Source organism: Astatotilapia calliptera, chromosome 14, assembly GCF_964374335.1.
Source record: "Astatotilapia calliptera chromosome 14, fAstCal68.1, whole genome shotgun sequence".
Classification (NCBI taxonomy): Eukaryota; Metazoa; Chordata; class Actinopteri; order Cichliformes; family Cichlidae; genus Astatotilapia; species Astatotilapia calliptera.
In genome coordinates, this window is record NC_137435.1 from 25,676,156 (window position 1) to 25,696,378 (window position 20,223).

The 20,223-nt window shown below is 41.5% G+C and overlaps 2 protein-coding genes across 4 annotated transcripts; one reads left to right on the plus strand and one right to left on the minus strand.

Annotated features, from left to right (window-relative positions):
- Positions 1-623: 623 nt before the first annotated feature.
- slc33a1 (solute carrier family 33 member 1) lies at positions 624-4,860 on the minus strand. 2 transcript variants are annotated; one of them, XM_026192080.2, is made up of 10 exons: positions 4,639-4,860; positions 4,288-4,368; positions 3,534-3,967; positions 3,260-3,413; positions 2,976-3,171; positions 2,682-2,881; positions 2,407-2,591; positions 2,213-2,330; positions 1,351-1,566; positions 624-1,247 (listed from the first exon to the last, which is right to left on the minus strand). In XM_026192080.2, exons 3-10 carry the CDS (start codon positions 3,923-3,925, stop codon positions 1,083-1,085), a joined length of 1,626 nt encoding a protein of 541 aa, XP_026047865.1. In that variant the 5' UTR covers positions 3,926-3,967; positions 4,288-4,368; positions 4,639-4,860; the 3' UTR covers positions 624-1,082. The 2 variants fall into 2 exon arrangements, with proteins under 2 accessions (XP_026047865.1, XP_026047868.1); XM_026192083.2 differs by lacking the exon at positions 4,288-4,368 and having other exon boundaries at positions 4,639-4,775.
- Positions 4,861-7,433: 2,573 nt separating this feature from the next.
- Positions 7,434-19,230, plus strand: gmps (guanosine monophosphate synthase). 2 transcript variants are annotated; one of them, XM_026192402.2, is made up of 16 exons: positions 7,434-7,668; positions 9,010-9,182; positions 9,329-9,443; positions 9,797-9,894; positions 10,155-10,258; positions 10,521-10,714; positions 11,349-11,514; positions 12,177-12,328; positions 12,442-12,615; positions 12,937-13,042; positions 13,185-13,300; positions 13,963-14,088; positions 14,803-14,918; positions 15,012-15,142; positions 16,840-17,012; positions 17,198-19,230. In XM_026192402.2, the coding sequence occupies exons 1-16, from the start codon at positions 7,642-7,644 to the stop codon at positions 17,297-17,299; spliced, it is 2,073 nt and encodes a 690-aa protein (XP_026048187.1). In that variant the 5' UTR covers positions 7,434-7,641; the 3' UTR covers positions 17,300-19,230. The 2 variants fall into 2 exon arrangements, with proteins under 2 accessions (XP_026048187.1, XP_080145384.1); XM_080289258.1 differs by lacking the exon at positions 7,434-7,668 and adding an exon at positions 8,316-8,512.
- Positions 19,231-20,223: the final 993 nt, after the last annotated feature.

The window sequence follows — 20,223 nt, forward strand, 5'->3', positions numbered from 1 at the left end:
ACTGACCAACAATGCAATTCCATTTTTAATTGGTCCTTATTTAAGAAACACATTTATAAAGCAGTTTAGATCTCACATATCTCACTTCATGTAACCACAGATGGTTCGCAGTATGCAATTTAGAGTCTTCGTAAGGAATATGCACTTAGCTGCCCAATCAGAAAAATAACTGGCGTATGAAAGCAGCCATATCATTAAGTGCAGCTTTCTAAATGACAGTAGATTTGTGAAAACGAGTATTCTTCATTGTAACTTCATCTGCAAATAACTAATATTCCCTGCCTTCATTTTTTAACTACAGTGCAGCTCAGACTAAGCGGTGGTTTGTTTTTTTTAAAGACTTAAAAGCTAAATAAGGCACAAATTACTTTACTGGAAAAAAAACCTACTCAGAAAGTAATTTTAAGAAAATATTGAGAGGGAGGTAATTTAGCTGGATTACTACACGGACTGAGTTAAACTGCATATACTTAGGTCAGATTTAGTGCTTCTGCGTATCCTGACTGTCTTTCCCTCGAGTATCCTTTTAACGTAGACCAAACAAAGGTGTGGCAGGTGAACGAGTCTGTCTAAAGTTCTTCCTTTACAAGATTTCTTCTGTGAAAGGTTTAGAAAGGATGATGTGCTTCTGCCATTTGGGGTAAAAAAAAAAAAAAAAGAAAAACTGCGCAGAGCAGCATAGCCTGGCCATCCGAGCACGTTTAAACGAACCCAAAACATGACCTAATCTTTGACTGAGCTCTTTTTGGTTAAGCGATTTCAAGCAGCAGGATATATATGAGAGCCAAATCAAGATAACTTTGTAACTATAGTCTGAGGGTTGTTTCAGCTTTGAGTACAATATCATTTACTATTAGTGAGATTAATGACAAAAGATAAAAATAGTGAATATCTTCACGTATGTATAATTCAGTGTGACAGAAGCAAAGCGTGGGGGTAAATGCTTTCTGAATGTAGCAGCTAGAGCAGGGCCGGAGACACGGGATGTATGAGGATGGAAGTAGTTCAGCAGTTTTTGGTGTAGTAAATGAAGGTCGAGTGAACCAAAGAGTGCCTGCGGTGTAGCTGATCGTGCGTTCTCCTCAGTTCACTCTGCACTTCCATGCAGCCGGGCTCTGCTCCTGCAGACGCCTCATTTTCTTCCCTAACCACACCCACCAGGCTAAACCCATCACAACACAGACCACAGACTCCACGTAGTAACCGTCCAGTGTCGTCACACAGACGCCGCCTTCCTTCACACACAGCTAGAGATTTGAACATGGGAGAAAGAATTATTTGAACTTTTAGAGCATTATAGAAGAGAACACACACACCATCTTGCCCCATCCTCATCGTCTGATCACTTACCAGAGCCTCTTCAGAAGAGCCGCAGCTCTGCCCAGCAGCCCCCTGGCATTCCTTAGAGGTCAGCGGATCGACCAGCCACAGAGCCACAGTGGAAGGCCAGTTTCCTCCGAGGTTAGTGACCGTGTTCAGCAGGGTCATGTAGGTCCCGCCGATAAGGGGGTCACTCACTTTGGCATGGAAAGCCATGCAGGCCACATACATGCTATACAACGCCACCTGGAGAATAATAAACAAAAAACAGAAGGTTAACAAAGTTCTTTCAGTCTACTATAACCTGATTTTTCTTGCTTAATTATCTTATTAATTCAGTTTTGTTGGCAAATTTCTAAAGGACTGCAGTCCTGTATAGTGTTTGTTCAGGTAGGCCATCAAATCCTCAACTGGCAAATCAGCTAATGATTCACCTGGAACTTCTCATCCAGCACATCCTTGTCACAAGGGGGCAAGCTCTGCATGTCGGATGCCCTTCCTGACAGCCGCAGAGGGGAGTGTCTCTGTCGGTGGACTTGACCAGCGGCCTTTTGCTCCCCAAGTGAATGTTTAAGCCACTCTACTGTTAACCTGCATACATTTTCTGCATATCTTGATGCTGCTTTGCAACCCATCTCCACTCAGCTTCTGTTTTCATGCTCTGTATAACCTAATCAGTCCCTGTTGGCATTGATGGCTGCTCTGTTATGTGCTGGGCTCTTGCTCCTGCTCTGCCACAACAGAGCCACACTGCCTGATATCAATTACAGCAGATGGAAATAAGAGTCTTCTTTTGACTACAGCGGCTAGTAGTCTTTTCACAGAGGCAGTAAGCTGGAAGACACTGTAGCACTCTGGACTAGAAAATAAGAACAGCAAAGAAATTGCAAACCTGATGCAATGCATAGCTGAGCAGCACTACGGCATAGTAGTAAACTGGGAAGGCTCCTTCTTGTTTTACGCTGGGAGTCCACCACACTAGCAGAGCAAACTCCAATCCGATAAGCAGCCTGCAGCACAGAACAAGATCGTTTTAGCTTTCTGTTTACTGAATGTGTGCGTAGTGTGTGCAGAATGCGTTACCACCTAAATGGGAAGGCCTTGTAGAAGATGTCCAGAGGTCTGGGCCCTGCTGTGTATCTACTGATGACCACTGGCAGGAAGATCTGGAGAGGTACCATGGGCACTGCTAGCAATGCTAGCTGCTCTTTGGGAACTCCAGCCTCCATCAGCTTCAGACCTGTAACCGCATCTGCTGCAGAGAAACCCATCTGAAACACAAAGAGAGTGGAAAAAATTACATTTCCACCTGGCAAATATCCAAAAGTGACACCTTCATGTATCCAATAGTGACCAATTACCTTAGCAGTGAGAAGCAGGAGACAAAAGGTAAAGACTGTTGGCATCTTGATGATGGATAATAGCAACTTGTAGGTTTCCATGACACCCTGTGTTTCCTCCGGGGTGGTAGTCGTTCTTCTGCCACGTACATTTTCCCTTTTAAAGATGGCAACCAGAGTGGTGGAAATCAGGAATACCACACCCCAAAAGAACAAGAAATCTGCACCGGAGGAAACAAAAGACCAAAACTGCTGTTTATTCACCAACAGAAATATATTTGACTTTTTTTTTTAGGGGTTATGGATAGAAAGTACCTGACAAGGTAACAATGCCGGTGTCTTTGGGCACTATTCTGAGGTATTTGTTGCAGAAGTCAGGAGACTCCAGAGCCAGAAAGAGCACATTTCCCAGGAAGTAGCCAGCTGTCTGGCCTACAGAGTTGCATGTAGATGCATAGCCCACATTTTCTCTGGATAACATAGTCAGTGCCCAGCCATCCACAGCTATATCCTTAAATAACAAGGAGGTAAAGAAAGGAAACGCCTTTTATTTATCGATCTAAATATCTGTCTGTATCATGGTGTTTAAAGAAGCTTACCTGTGTGGCTGCCAGGAAGGCAAGCATGAAGAAGACAGCAGTAAGCGTAACCACATCTGGTCCTCCCTTACTCTGCAGCAGTGACTCAACCTTTGCAGAAAGGTAGAGCATGAAGAGGCCCAAGAGGTACTGTGTGGGCACCAGCCATGACTTTCTGCAGAAACATGAGGAAGACATAATTAGGAGAAGGAAGCGCAGTCTAGAGATATGAAGTGTAATAACATGGATACAGATTAAAACATCAGGGTAATCAGCATCCAGATGTATTTCTTACCTCCTACCAAACCTACTGAAGTACAGAGCGTCCACCAGGGGTGCCCACAAAAGCTTGAGACTAAATGGCCAGAAGACAAAGCTGAAGAAGGCTTGGTCTTTGTAGCTGACATTCTTACTCTGCAAAATCAGAGGGATGCTTCCACCCAGTCCAAGAGGAATCCCCTGCAGCACATAGAGAAATAGAAGCAGCGACACATTCCCCAGCTCGCCGCGTATCCCAGACCTGCGAGGCGACCCTCGCAGCAGAAGAGAACCCTGCTCTCTTTCGTCTTCTATCCCCGGCTCAGAGAAGTCACTCTCCATGTCGTTTATGTTTTCAGGTGGGAGGGTGCCACCCACCTGCTTCCTCTGCCTCCCGTTCTTGTGTCTGATTAAATTTGAGGACTCCATAATGGATTAGTGGGCCTCAACCCTCCAGTCCTATCAGCAAATCTTCAAAAGGAGATGAGTGAAAACAACTGATACAACTAAACCGATTTTTAGTTGAAGCTGCTATAAATGCCTTCAATCATTTAGTTTGTACAGTGACAGCATTATGGGAAGCAGAATCATGCTGATCAAAGCAGATAGGTTTATATTATTTTAATATGCAATGGAGAAGCAGTGAAAAGGTGCAGTGAGCAACAAACAATGAAATGGGGAATTCCTTGGACTGAACAATTCTGATGAAGACGAGAAAGTGAGTTTGTGAATAACGTTCAAATTACGCTGCATGCACATGGCAACACATCAGAAAAAAGATGACCACATACCAGTGCGCCTGTGCAAATACTTTGCATTAATCATAAACTGTGGCAGTCACTCATTGTTGGGGTTGAAGGTAGAACTGACGACTGCATGGAATCACAAAAAATCAAAATCAAACTAAGTTAAACCATGATCTATGATAAATAAGGGTACAGTAAAGAGAAATAAGTCCAATGGAGATGCTAAGGTTCAATATATTCAGAGTACAATAACACGCAGGGTCCCGCTCTCATCTGAAAACTATCAAGTGTTACAGAAAAGTAGAAATAAAACACATCAAATCAATATAAGACGTTTTCAAATACATACAAAGCACATGTAAGTTGAAAAGGTGAAACACATGAATTTAGACATACCTGGTGATGGCAGCATGCCAGATCATAAAACACAGGCGGTTGAATCACAGAATTAATCAACGGAAAAATCAGCTCATTCAGTTTTTTCATTCAGAGGTAAGAGACATCTTCATAAAGACGAGAAAACACAAGGAAATGAAAAGCGTTTCACTTATAACTCTCACATCGGTGGACATCAACACAGCCGAGCAAGGAAATGCGACAAGTACAGCTTACAAATGTGTCCGGCGCCTACAGCTGACGTGTCAAAATATGACTGCATGTAGTTCCGCTTCAGTGTACGTAACGTCTAAATATTGGTGAAAAAAAAAAATACACTCAAGCGGAACTACAGTTGGTATCATTCACATAAAGCATATTACATAAAATGTAAAATTAACTTTAAATAAAAATCAGACCTACAAAAAATAATGAACTGTTAAGTTCTAGTTTAGTGCTGTAAATAAATGCAGTGAGTACAAATGTCAAATTAAATCGCATAATTCATATAATTATAATAATCATATCATTTCTGTCAATTTTCTGTCATTCAACCCCAGCTTTTAACACTTTTTACAGGGTTTTTTTGTGTGTGTGTGTGTGTGTGTTTGTGGTTTGTTTTTTTGTATTTGTTTTGTTTTTAGTCACAGTTTACACACAACCCTGTTTTTTCTCTTTTGTGTGTGTGTGTGTGTGTGTGTGTGTGTGTGTGTGTGTGTGTGTGTGTGTGTGTGTAGTAGTAGTAGTAGTAGTAAACTACCGAGACTATAAACAATAAATACTTTTTGGATAAAGCATATCTCATTTTAAACCCATCTTATTTTAATTTAATATGTCGTCTCTACCTGAATCTCTTTTGGCTGTAAACTTGTAAGAGTGAAAATTTGGTTTAAAAGAATCACCAACAAACCAAAAACAAAATTTGAACATGGGCGAGTGCTTTGTGCAATAAACTTAATTGAATCACAGTTTTTCCACAGTGTTGTGATTCTAATCATACACAGTGGTTTGGATGACTTTTCCACATGCAGCATTAGGATAGTGTTGCTGCAGTTCAACCTCTTTCAGTGTGCAGTAATTAGTAGTTTGCCTAACAATGAATGTAATGATCCATAATGCATATTAATTAAGCTGCTGTATTATTGTATGCTGCATGGCAGCCCTGGATTATGTTAACCAATTACGAAATTTTATTCATGCATCATTATTGAAAGCCAACAATCACGCTTCTTCTCATTCATCTTTTAGACTGTAGGGTGAGTTGAGCTACTCCTGAACTTTGAGAATCCAGATGAAAGCACATGATAGCGATACTGTAAAATCAAAATGAAGAAGATACGGATCGAAAACTCTTCAACCACCCCACGGGTTTTAAACAGGGCTCATACTGATGTTTTCTCCTCGATCAAAGGGTCTTTTGGCGAGGGTCATGACAAACGCATTACCCCACATTTAATTTAGAGAAAATGAATGACAGCATGCTTGGCCTTGTGGTTGCCATGAGTGCATGTGAAGCTGCTTATCCTCACAGATGGCATGTGACAACACACACGGGCATATTTGAGAATATCAGCATGTGATGGAGACTGTGAAGCTGCAGTTGCACTCATGTGAGAATGTCTGTGTCGGTGTAAATCTACACTGAACTGCTCTGGGGCTCCACACTGCCAGCAGCTATGATATGTCTGAATTACTCTATTGTAACCCCATAAAGTTTGACTATCAATGTGCACAAATTATGTCATGTAGAGGGCTCTTGTATCAAACTATATATGAATCACCAAAAACCTGCAGACAGGGATCTTGAGCCTACTTTTACACTATATGCTGGGGTGAATTATTCAAACCATACCAATGATTAGGATTATTTGAGCAGATTAATTTATGTCACATGAGGACTGCTACAGTGGTTACCTTATTGGTTGGTTTACATCATCTGACTGGCCTTAAAGGACACATTACAACACATTACAACAAATCTATGATTGGTATTTTCCCCTGGTCACGTTATGTTGTTCATCACATTTTCCACTGGATGGTGCTAAAATCAGCACATCTGAATATACTGTAGTAATTCTCAGATTCACGCAACTTAAAATAGTCCAACTCCCCTTCTCAGGGATATTTAATGGCTATTTCGTTTTTCACTTAACACGTGACTGACCTTGTGATCTCCAAGAGCTGGATTTTTCTTTTTTCATCAAGCCTCCAGAAATAATACTTTAAAGTGTGGCAACCTTGAAGCATTCATTGCTTCTTCTTGTTGCCAAATGACTGAGAATCCAAACTGGGGACGGAGAGATGGCTACATAGCAGCAATTTCTGCAAGCAAGTTGGGCCTGGGTGGGTGCTGGTCTTTGAAGTATGCAATAATCTATAAGTATAGAAACTGTGGCCACTGCAACATTATTATTGGCGATATGAATGGAAACTGAATGAGTGAATGTAACTCTTAGTTTCTTCTTTAAGCTGCCTGAAAAATACATGGAAACAGTTTAATGTCACCCACACCTGGAACATCTAGTACAGTAGATGTGTTAAAGTACAGCGAGTTCCTCTCACATATTTGATGCTCCTGCCTGACAGAGACTGAGGTGTTATCACTGGAGCTACCTTATATTTCAGCATATACCATATAACTATTCCTGAAATTCACACTTTTGTCTGTTTTGACCGATAGACTCATTTTAAGTCCCCAAACAAACATATAGTAATGATAGGCTGAGGAACGAAATTTAGCTAGATGCCCAGCCCCCACGGGGGCCCTTCTCCCTTACTCTGGTTATTTAACTTTTCGCTCCACCCATGACATATTCGCGCTACATATTTACTTAGCCTGTTCCCACTATGAAAGTTATTTCCCGGCCAGAGGAGAGACTGTGACATCTTCAAACCAACAGCCCAATCTGCTTTTCCAACAGTAGTCGGCGTGCTGAGCCAGGAGCTAACCAGCAGCCCTCTCTCTGTGAGACCTGGGACAGCGAGGCGAAGGGGAGAGCTCATTCCACAACACGGCAGTCATCCATGGCTCTGTGCAACGGAGACAGCAAGGTCAGTTGAGCGGGAGATACCCGGGGCTCCAGTATAAGGTAGCCCTGGTGACTTAGTGCTAGGACCCAGGTTAGTGCTGTAGTCCTCCCCCCGGTTAATTTCGGCCTCTGTGTACCTCGGGGGGGGGAAAGTTAAGAGAGCATGCAACGTTATCAACAGTGCTGCTGAGGAGGAGCAGTGTGTGCCTGTTGCAGTGTTACATTAACATGTTGCTCATAGCTGCTAACAAGCCGGACGTGATAACTAATTGATGTTAAACCGTGAAAAAAAGGTTTCACTAATTTTCCCAGTAAACGGGGTTGCCCTTCTCTTATGGTGGACCCCCCAACCCCCAAGATACTTCAGCTCCAAGCACCGCGTGGGTTTTAGCATAGCTCCGCTAACCTAGCAGCTACTCACAGCACTGCTAACAGGCTAACGCTCGTTACTACTGTTTATTCCAGCGGTGCGCTAGCTCGCTACACTGATAAACTGTTAGCTAGCCGTGGCCGGGCGCTCACAGTTCGTAGTGACAGCACCGCAGAGCAAGAATGTTGTTTTACGATAGCGTCCGTGTTCTTTAAGTAACCGGAAATTGTGCTTGTGCTGAACTAATTTACCTCAAGCGGTAGCTGTCACACTCTTCGTGCTAACGTTCGTTAACTGTCAGTTTGCTAACATCGTCACGAAGCTAGTGTGTGAGCCAACTTGTGGTTTACCTGTCTAACAATTGCAGCGGCTTACAGCTGCCTTATCAGCTGATATGGTGAAGTTTGCACTGGAACCATAGTGTTTTTTCTCTCTCGTGATTACTCTTCTTCAGCCCATGTTATTACCGGTTGTGCTTTAAAGGTTAAAATTGGAGGTGAGGGGGGTACCCAGCAAATTGTTTTCAGAAACATTTACGGCGGAAGTTTCCCACTGACCACGTGGGATAATGTTTGTCTAATGTGTACCCACTTCGGCTGTTTATAAAGAAAAAATTACTGAATTTAATTCACTGTAGACTGGATGGCACACTTCCCACAGAGCATGCATGCGTTTAAATAAATAACATTTGCATATAGATGAGTGCTGAGGATCAGAGTTTGAACTGCTTCAAATACTGAGATCTCAGTCTTGATAATGTCTAACTTGTGAGATTCATGTGATGGGCTGAATGGTTGCAGCACATTTCACAAAATTGCTGTCCATCTCTGTTTCAGCTCACATGGCAACAATTATGTTAGGCTTTATTGAGTCACAGCGCTGGAGGAGAGTAAACTCAAGAAGGAATTGAGTTACCTTCTGCTGTTAGACCACTAGAAAGCTAGTCACCTCACATGCAAATCTTCACTAATCTTTCTAAATGCGTGTCCACAGCTGGAGATCAGCAGCGCAGAGCAGAATGGGTCATGTGAAGGGGCGGTGGCGATCCTCGATGCCGGGGCGCAGTACGGGAAGGTGATTGACCGAAGAGTCAGAGAGCTGTGCGTACGCTCTGAAATCCTCCCTTTAGAGACCCCGGCCTTTGCTATCAGAGAACAGGGCTTCAGGTGAGCACATAAACGCATCTCTACTTGAGATGTTTTATTTCATGCCTGTCATCATGTTTAATCACACTACTGTGTCAATGTAGAAGCTTTGAAGTGCTTTATAATGCAGTTTTACATGATTGTTTTCTTTGTGTTTCATGCCTCAGGGCAATAATTATTTCAGGAGGTCCAGCGTCTGTGTATGCGGAAGATGCCCCCTGGTTCGACCCTGCCATATTCACTATAGGAAAGCCCGTCCTTGGGATTTGCTATGGGATGCAGGTATGCACACAATAAAATAAACTGTGATTGTATTCTTAAGAAAACCAAGTCTACTTCCACAAGGCTCTTGTCAAGAAAACATTTTTTACACAGATTGCCTCTAAGTAGCAACACGTTACTGTCACTCTGCTTGAACCAGCTCCTTAGCTCTCCCACACCAGCTGGGACTTCACCACCTTCTTCAAGAGTACTTTTACACTGGTGGAAGAGAAGAGTAATACTTACTCTCTTTTCCCAGTGAGACAAAAAAGTAACAAGTACATTACTTTACATTGCAGGCAGTTTTACACTCCCTGTAGCATATCTGTTTCCATTACTTACCTCTGGTGTGTGTGTGTGTGTGTGTGTTGCAGATGATGAATAAAGTTTTTGGAGGAACGGTACACAAAAAGAGTGTAAGGGAGGATGGAGTCTTCAGCATTGGACTAGACAACACTTGCTCCCTTTTTAGGTATTGTAATTTCTTGTAACTTGGATATGTAGTGCTTTGTTATGTTCTACGTACAGACCACATACATAGTTGTTGTCATGCTGATGTAAAGGGGCTATTACACAAATAATGAAGAGTCTAAGGTAGGGTGTAGTCTTTATTTCCCTTATATAAACAAAGTGCTGAAAACAGTAACATGCATAGTAGATTTAATGAATCGTGTGTGTGTGTGTGTGTGTGTGTGTGTGTGTGTGTGTGTGTGTGTGTGTTAAACCTATCAGAGGTCTTCAGAAGGAAGAAGTAGTCTTGCTGACCCATGGAGACAGTGTGGATAAAGTGGCAGATGGCTTTAAAGTGGTGGCCCAATCAGGGAACATCATTGCTGGTGAGCAGGACACAAGAAATGCGTCAATCCTGTTGAATATAATTCACAAGTATATTATGGTAAACTACAAAAGCAGCTTTATTTGGACTTTATGTTAAGTAAGCCTGAGGCTGTATCATATATATTTACATCTCACATAGCCTTTGAAGATGATGCTAATTTGTGTTCTGGGTAAAAGTGCTTTTCCCCGACATCTAAACTCTTGGTTTTTTCTTAAAGCTTACTAAATGAGCCCCTTAAAACATCTCTGTTTTCTCTTTAGGGATCGCTAACGAGCAGAAAAAGCTGTATGGGACGCAGTTTCATCCTGAGGTCGACCTGACGGAGCGAGGCATGGAGATGTTGCGTAACTTCGTGTTTGAGATTGCGGGCTGCACGAGTAACTTCACCGTTCAGAGCCGCCAACAGTCCTGCATCAGTGAGATCAGAGAAAAAGTAGACAAGTCGAAAGTGCTGGTGAGTGATGATTTGGGGGGGGGAGACCAAAACTACTGAATATTTACTGTGGGAGATGATTTAACTAAAAGGCTGAAGCTAAAAAGCTGACAGTGAAGTGTGGTAGTCGCTCAGGAGGCAATGACAGTAGCAATGGTGGGAAGTTAAGTAGAACCAATTAAACTCTCAAATTAAACCCTGTTGCATCTGAAAAGAAGGTAGCCCACTCCCAGAGTGGCTTCAAACTGGGTTTCATCTCAGGGGAGGGTGAAGGCGATAATTGAGTGTGGAAAATGGGCTTAAAGTACTGATATTATGCTGTACAGTGTGTGGGATAGTTGGTAATATCTGTGACAATACTCTCATTCTGCTGTAGTGTGTTCCTGCAGCGAGTACAGCATTTTGGATCATTTCCAGGAGCAGGTTTAATCTTCTCTTTCTTAGGCTTAATATTTAACAGCCTGCCAACAGATGAAACACCAGATGTGTGTATGACTAATAAAACAAGAAGCCTAAATAAATATAAGCCACACGTTTGCAGATAATTAGTGGGTACTCTGAGTTGTGAAAATTGGGGCCAGGTGGTGAAGAATCAGATTTAATCTTTGCTCAGCTTTATCTCTGAGACACTGTTTCTTTCTGATGATACTCGCAGGTGCTGCTGAGTGGTGGAGTAGACTCAACAGTCTGCACAGCCCTCCTGAACAAAGCTCTGAACCAGGACCAGGTGATAGCAGTTCACATCGACAACGGCTTCATGAGGAAGAGAGAAAGTCAGAGCGTGGAGGAGGCCCTGACCAAGCTGGGAATCAAACTCAAAGGTAGGGATCCAAATTCTGCAGTTCTTAAGCGTGTACATGAGGTATTTATTTGAAATTCAATTTTATCACACGTTATTTTATTTTTTTTCTGAATTAATTGCACTCTTTTAATACGTTCAGGTTCTTATTTTGAATAGTTTTCACTTTATGGAGTTACCCTTTCCAAAATGTTGTGACTAAAGCGCATATTTGTTTATTAAAAAAAGGCCAGCAGTCTTCTGTACCTGCTGCTGGCTGAACGGCTCTGTTTTCACCAGCTGCACAGATGCACAGATATTCATTACAGTGCACAGCGGTTACAAAGTTAAAAGATGGTTAAACTTTGACCTTCTTTGCTCACTGGAGTGACAAACCTTGGCTGCACAGCATAAGCCACTGCAAATAATAATTTTCAGACAACCATGGTGCCATCGTTGTGACCTGTCTGAAAACCGCTTACATCAGTAAACACAGGTGCATTCTGGGAAAACATTATCTGCCAAAGCCAGATCCCTTTCTCCTTGTTGCTTTATTATTTTGGTCACCCTCCTCCACCACACCAGTTTTATCCTATTCAGCTTTGTAGTTGAGTAAGAAAACCACAAGCTTACACCTGAGAGTGAAAGTAAAGTTGGGACTGAGTTTTTGTTTTGCTGTTAACCCTGTGGTTTGTCTTCCTTCAGTGGTAAATGCAGCGCACACCTTCTATAATGGAACAACAACTCTTCCCATCTCTGAGGAGGACAGGACGCCGCGGAAACGCATCAGTAAAACACTGAATATGACCACCAACCCTGAGGAGAAAAGGAAAATTATTGGAGACACATTTGTCAAAGTGAGGATAAGTTTGAGTACTTTATTGGAAAGTGTTATTTATTGATGGTGACATTTAAGTTCTTTTCTCTGCCACCGTACTGTTCTGACTGTATGAATTGTCCTACATCACAGGTGGCAAATGAAGTGATTGGAGAGATGAATCTGAAACCAGAAGAGGTTTTTCTGGCACAGGGTACCTTGAGGCCTGATCTTATTGAGAGCGCCTCTCACCTCGCCAGTGGTAAAGCAGAGGTCATCAAAACACACCACAACGACACTGAGCTCATCCGCAAACTCAGAGATGAGGTAAATCTAATTTCCCTAACCTTCTTAGCTAGCTACTTCAGTTTATAGCCATATTATTTGCAATGACGTAGATGCATGGTTCAAGGAGAGCTTTATTGGAGTTGAAATCATAATAAGAAGCACAAAACATTTACATCGCTTATGCTCCAGCTCACAACACTACTGACGCGTCTTTGTCTTATTAGCGTATTCATTGTCATGGATTATTTGCTGTTTGTTGTTATGTGCAGCCTCTTGTGAATGCACAGCTGTTTGACACCTAGCCGTAACGCTAGCCCGCTCACTGTGCATTGCTGATTCTTGTCTGTTGTAATCCTCCAGGGAAAAGTAATCGAACCGCTGAAAGATTTCCATAAAGATGAGGTGAGAGCACTGGGGAGAGAGCTTGGCCTGCCAGAAGAGATTGTGTCTCGGCATCCTTTCCCTGGCAAGTACATAAACTCACAGGCCTATAATGTGACTGTTCTGACTGAACTTTACAAAAGTGTAAATATAATTACTGAGTCAGACACTCAAAGACTCACTTCCTTCATTTGCTCAAAGTGACGGTCATTCCACTTTTTCTCTAGGTCCTGGTTTGTCCATCAGAGTGATTTGTGCAGAGGAGCCTTACATCTGTAAGGATTTTGCTGAAACAAACAACATTCTCAAAATCATTACAGACTTCTCTGCAAGTGTCAAAAAGGTAAAGGAAATGCTGATGTACAGCGAAATCCCAGCAGTCTGATATCATTTGTCTGTATTATTATCATAATGCATCTTGTCACTGTTTTTACTTGTGAAGTTACAGATAACTGCAAGATGTCGCACACTAACTCAAATGTTGCGATGTGATAAGCTTGGATGGCAAACCTCCAAACATGCTTTGAGGAGATTGAACTAACACAGCAGATTGTATGCTCTATGTTTGCTCTGAAGCTTGCTGCTAATTTTACTGATAATCACTGGAAACACTCCTCAGCTAGTTTTATCACTTCAGTTGTTTTGGGCAATCGATAAAGTTTTATTTTCAGTTACAATTTTGGCTTCCAACAAATACATTTCCCCCCCAAATTCACTCCCAGCCATGTTGTGCTAGATACAGGTCAGTTCATACTCATGAATTTACACTTGTGGGTAAATAAAATCTCCTGACAGGGCTGATGGACATATTGTAAGCTCGTGAAGGAGGATATTGGTATGTCATTTGATGAAAGAGCAAGCAAAAATTTTGCAAAGTTTGAAATTGATAAAGTGTTGTTGAAAACTACTAGTCACATCGTCAGAGCTTCAGCGGTTTGTATATTGCCGGCTGCTGTCTTTCAGTTCCACACTTACAAGGTGCTTTTATTCCCGTCTCCTCTCCAGCCCCATGCCTTGCTGCAGAGAGTCAAGTCGTGCATATCAGATGAAGAGGAGGAGAAGCTCATGCAGATCACCAGCCTTCATTCACTCAATGCCTTCCTGCTGCCCATCAAAACTGTTGGTGTCCAGGTGAGACAGCTGATCAAATTACATACCGTTAAAGAAATAGGAAAAGACATTGGACAGAAACTGCTGGCATATGTTTTGGTCAGTAAGAAAATGTAAGTTTTATTGACAATTTGTGGATATTAATGTAAACATCTTTCCCATGTGATTTTGTAAAAATCTCATGTATTTATCTTTAGTCAAGATTAAGATAATGTGGAGAATCCAAGTGTTCTCAGGTCCAGTGAAAACTTGACAAAGTATATGTTGCCAGCTGTTTGTATGTTTCTGCGTTATAACTGTAATTAAGTGGTCAGCCACAGGACCAAGACACCCAAACAAAGAGTGTCAGATTCTCCGTTTTAGAGTCTTTCTCCCTGTCGTCTGTGGAGGGTGTGTCCTGTAGTTACCGTTAAATATGCCAAAAATGTTGAATTAGTCACCACTACTTTCCTCACCCACAACGCTGCAGTCAGACAGTGTGTAGGTGTCTGTTAGTACTTCCTGTCTGAAGCCAGAGGTTTAAATTTGCCCTCAACCTCAAAATGGGACAGACTGTGGGCAAACACTGGCAGCTTTTAGCGGCTTTTCTAAAAGTGGAAGCTGACAGGTTATTTAGAAACTTTTAGTTTTGTCACACGAAAACAAATTTTAACAAAATGCCTTTCATACTTTATAACATGTATGACACGTTGATTTTTGGCTAGATGGTAAGAATAAGAACATTTCCTGTCTCAGGGTGATTGCCGGTCCTACAGTTATGTGTGCGGTGTCACAAGTAAAGAATCTCCACACTGGGAATCGCTCATGTTCCTGGCCAGACTCATCCCTCGCATGTGCCATAACATCAATAGGTAAGTCATAAAATCAGGTTTCATTCGTCCACCCTCAGTGGACAGCCGGGCAAAACACTTAGATTCATTCACGCCTCTCTTCTTTTTTTCCAGAGTTGTGTATGTATTTGGGTCTCATATGAAGGAGCCGCCAACAGACATTACTCCAACTTTCCTGACCACGGGTGTTCTGAGCACGCTCAGACAGGCTGACTTTGTAGCTCATTCTATTCTTAGAGAGTCTGGTAAGTGCACGCTTTCAAATGTTTAAAACCTCATCTATTTTAGAATATTTAAGACTGAAGATGAAGATTTAAAAGGGGAAAATACCCCAAACAAACATTGTTATCGCAAAGAAGAAAACAAATCAAATCAAGACAAGTAGTAGAGATGGTAGATTTATTCATTTAAAACAGGAAGCACATTCTCCAGGAAGAGATTACTCCTGTCAGGCTAGAAATGTTTCATTAAGGATAAAACAGTGTTGCATTGATTTGCAGTGATGCTTTCTGCCATACCAGCATATACCATGTGACCATCATCAGATCTGCTGTGTAGTTCTACTGTTAAAGTAAAAGTTAAACTAGGCATGTTTACATTTTAGTTAACTGATATAAGAATTAAGACCAATTTTCAGAAAAACCTGTAACTAAATGAAATGACATTGTGTGTTAATAAAATATACAGGAAATAACTTTAGTTTTAGTCTTTATAATTCAAAATATTATTCAAATTGGGGACGTTCATAGCAACTAAGAAAGTAATTGCTAGGGGGGATAAAAACAAAACAAAAAAAGAGTCTAGTCTAAGGGTGTGTTTTCAAAGCTGTAGTTGGTTTCCTGTGGACAGAAAGAGGTGATGAGTTTGTAAACTTGTATTTTTTTCCTGTGGTTTGGTTGTTTTCACACAGCGAAAAGTGCAAGTGGACTCCAAGCAAACCAAAATGTGTCACAGAGAGAATGTTGAGTTCCCTCATTGGCCAGATGTGTCTGGGGCGGGAGCAACAAAAGTAGAAACAGGAAGAAGATGCTGTGAGAGAACGGAGAATTTACGTTCATTTCACGGTCTCCTGTACAGACCTTTGCACGTTTATAGTTCCTTCCCACATTGAGAATACAGAACAGGTGTAACAGTTACAAGTTTTTAGTTCAAAGGTGTAACAGTTACAAGTTTTTAGTTCAAACATGTAACGCACCGCTGGTAGTTGGTTCAGATCTTGGTCGGATCATGTTCACGACACGAACAAACCACTCTGGAGTCTGTTTGGAACTGCACCAAGACCACCTCCTCCAAATGGTCTCAGTGTGATGTTTTTGGTCTGAACCAGAGTATGATTTAGCATTAAACCAATGCTAAATATATAAAAGCATCACATAATATTAAAATATGACAAATTACAATAAACTATCCAGCCATTTTCTTTCGCTTATCTGAAGTTGGGTCGTGGGGGCAGCAAGTAGGGAAGCCCAGACCTCCCTCTTGTCAGTTGCCTCCTCCATCTTATCTGGGGAAACGTCAAGTAGTTCTCAGGCCAGCCAGTTGAAATAATCTCTCCAGGGACCTCCTCAGAATAGGATATCCCCAGCTGGAACACCTTACACAGGAGGTGACCACCTCAATAGGCTCTTCTTGATGTGGAGGAGTAGTAGGAGTAGCACCTCTACTCTCAGCGTCTCCTGAATCACCAAACTCTTCACTGTGTCGCTCAGGGAGAGCCCATCCACCCTTCAGAGGAACCTTATTTCTGCTGCTTGTTGCTATGAAAGCATTCTTTGTCCTTAAAAAAACAAAAAAACAAAACAAAAACCTTAATGGTGTTATCAAAACGATCAAGCCTAGATCAGCAGATTTACGGAGTTTGTCAACAACAATGCTCTGTCTTTTCTGCCAAGTTTTTGTTTCCTTTGGCTATTTTATGCTTAACATCTGTTTCTCCCTTCAGGCTATTCTGGGAAGATCAGCCAGATGCCGATCATCCTCACCCCCCTGCACTTTGACCGTGACCCACTGCAAAAGCAGCCATCATGCCGGCGCTCCGTGGTGATTCGTACCTTCATCACCAGCGACTTCATGACAGGAATCCCTGCTATGCCAGGCAACCATATCCCAGAGGAGGTATACCATCGTTAAACCTTTACAGCTAATATTTTTCTGCATATCTTACCTTCATGGCTCCTAATTCTGGTTTTCAGGATTGGAAATGAGTGATCCAGGAATTATTTAAATTCTCTTTATTTGTGTGTTTTTAAGAGTTTTTTTTTTTTTTGTTTTTGTTTTTTTTGTCTTGTCTGATTCATCAGGTGGTGCTGAAGATGGTAAATGAGATCAAGAAGATCCCAGGTATCTCCAGAGTCATGTATGATCTGACCTCCAAACCACCTGGCACCACAGAGTGGGAATAAAATGCAAACATGACATCACAGTGTAGAGAACACACACACACACACACACACACACACAGTGCACAAACACAATAGATATCAGTGAGGGCTGGTGAACTGCTCTCCTTTTCTGTCCTTCCACCTTTATCCCCTCCCAATCTCCCTCTGCTACCTCCCCCATCTCTTCCCTTATCTTTAACATTCCCACGGAAGGCAGACTGTACTGTGACAGGCGCACACACAAAGCCACTACTGCTCTGCTCTCCCCACCACTCTACCCCGGTCTTAATATTTTTGGCGATAGGCATTGATAAATCTTGGTTATTGATAATATATTGTCTGTTTTTGTTTTGTTTTTTAAAAACCTTCATGTACAACAGTGTATTTCCTCGCTACAGTGAAAAGGTAAATTGCTACTTCCAGGTGGCCAGAAGCTGTGAAAGTTCAGTGAGTGGACTTGGTGTTGTGCCTCAGGATGAATAAAACATGAAAGCAAGTAAACGGTAGTGTTATTAAAAGAAAACAGAAGGGGTGGGGGTTAAAAATCTATAGCCCTTTTTTTTTTTTTTTCTTCTTCAGATGTTTTTGTTAAATTCTTGTAGGTGAGAATGTTCTCGGCCTGAGACGATCTGATTTGTTCATTTCACTTCCTACCAAAGGTGGTGTGAACAGAAGTACAGCTGAACAGATGAGCTATGTGACCAATCAACATTAAAAAAAAAAAGAAAAATTGTTTGTTTTGCTTTGACATAAGTAGTTTGCTGTAGTGATCTGTAATGTTGTGGGCTCTTGACGAAGCTAACATCGTTGACGAGCTGCTGCTGTCGCCCCTGTGGGCAGCAGTCGACCCAAGAATAGCTTCAGTATACGGACTAATGTGCAGCTGTGGAGGAGGCCAATATGACGGATAACTTTGTACGTGCCTGTTCTGTTGTTTTACTTTGGGGTTTGTTTGTTTTTGTTTTTTTTGGTGTGACCTGACCTGGACTCTGAGGATATAACAGTTTCTCCTCATGCTGCAATATGTATGCTTTTTATGAAGAAGAAAAAGGCAAGAGGTCTAATAACTTATAACTACGGTAGAGTTTATAGCCACATTTTGTCGGTTGCTGGTGTCACCTCATCATGATTTTTGTTGCTCTTGTTGTGCGAGGGCAAAAACTTTTGCACATTTCGTTGTCGATCGCCCGTTCAAGCCTGGGTGCTTTATCAACATAACAAATCACACATCCAGTGGAAACTTCATCCCCGTACATCGTGTCACCCTTGTCGTGTCAAAGGTCCTCGCCCTCTGTTGCCATCTTTGACTAAAGTTCAGTGTTTCAGAAAGGCATTACTGCTTTTGTTTATCTGCGTTCTGTGCTGTCAGAGCGTTCGGCGTATCATAGTCTCTAGTCTCCAGTCGTTTAGACCTCAGTGAATGCGGCGCTCAGGTTTAACTGAGTTTTTAAAGTGTGTGGTATCACGTCAGAAGTGTCACTCGGATGTGGTGGTGCTCATGCCTCCAGAATTTGTTTTTTTTGTTGTTTTTTTTTTTGTGCCTCTCATCCCTCTTATACCCTTAACCTTTAGTGGCAAAGTACTCCTCATGCAAAATGAAAGGGGGAGAAAAAAAACCCCAAACTTGTCTTAACTGCAGTGTCCTTCCCTCTGTTCTGCCTTTTTATACATCTGTGTTTATGTTACGTGTCTCCAATTTAAAACGAGAAAAACAAAAAACAATAGCTAATAATGGACATATGACTTTGTAGTTCAATTTGATTGAAATATCCATGAGATTAAGTTATGCAATTCTACATCCGATTATTATTTTTCTGTTTGTGTGTTTTTAGTCAACAATGCTCATTCTCCTTAGTAACGTGCCTCAAACCAAGCCACTGCATGCAGTTTCAACTATGACATTTGTACAATGGAAAACTGAGCTTTAATAAAGATCTCAATGTTGAAACTTACCACTTCTATGAAAAGCGTCTTATTTGTAACAATTTCTGTTTTGCCTTTCAGATTTCTGTATTCATTTTTAATTTACACAATTACCTTTAGTGGGTACACACCCAAAAAAAGCACTGATACATTTCTAATAAAAATGCAGTAAAACACTAATTGTTAACCCACAGAGATATAAAAGTCAACAGAATACTGTAATAAACAAAATTCTAGTTAATATTTTAAAATTAAAGTGGAAGTCTGCAGTTTATATTAACCCATCTTATTCCTAAAATCAGGCTTAATAAACATGACCTGCCAAAAGGCCCAGTTGGTCCACAAAGTGAAAATTGCTAAAAAAAAAAAAAAAAAAAGTGCAGTTTTAAAAAGTTTTTTTCATAATAATCATCTAACTAAATAAATCTCAGGCAAAATGATAATTTGCTGACAATTTCAAGGCCTTTGTATTTTCAGACATTACTCTGGCCTGCCAAACCAAAACAAGAATCCAAGCACCTGTTTGGATTCTTGCAGTTGCAAAGAATCCAAGCAAAAGCAGGTCTTTTATGACAGCAAAAGACCTGCTGTCGCTTATGACAGCAGGCAAAAACTCGAGTCATGTTTTTATAATGCACTTTTTACTCTTAAGGGCAACTTGAGATGCTCTTGATCTGTCTTGTAAATAGGTGGGTTATTTAATGTTAACATGCTCATTTACAACAAAAGAGCTGCAAAGTTATTGCTGGGCTGCATCAGGTTTGTGTTAACATGATCCCACAATCTTAAGAGTGAATATCCATGACAATTCACCCCAAGGTCAAACCTTAGGACCAAATCACAGGACTTTGTGATCAATTGAGAACAGTGGACGCAGCATATCAGCTGCTCAGCACGGCGGTAGAGGAGTGATTTGGGCTTGTTTTGCAGCTACCTGAACCCCCCCCCCCCCTCAGTCTTTTAATCAACTTTAAATCAAATCTACAAAAGAATATCTGAAAAAGAGAAGGTGACTGTAAAGC

Bases quoted from the DNA above. Each gene is read 5' to 3' on its own strand.
- slc33a1 (XM_026192080.2), bottom strand. From the start codon at position 3,925: ATGGAGTCCTCAAATTTAATCAGACACAAGAACGGGAGGCAGAGGAAG. The intron at 1,567-2,212 runs GTTTGCAATTTC...ATTATTCTCCAG, and splicing joins TCAGCTATGCATTGCATCAG to GTGGCGTTGTATAGCATGTA. The intron at 1,248-1,350 runs GTAAGTGATCAG...TCAAATCTCTAG, and splicing joins GCTCTTCTGAAGAGGCTCTG to CTGTGTGTGAAGGAAGGCGG.
- gmps (XM_026192402.2), top strand. From the start codon at position 7,642: ATGGCTCTGTGCAACGGAGACAGCAAG. The intron at 12,616-12,936 runs GTAAATCTAATT...GTAATCCTCCAG, and splicing joins TCCGCAAACTCAGAGATGAG to GGAAAAGTAATCGAACCGCT. The intron at 15,143-16,839 runs GTAAGTGCACGC...TTCTCCCTTCAG, and splicing joins TTCTATTCTTAGAGAGTCTG to GCTATTCTGGGAAGATCAGC.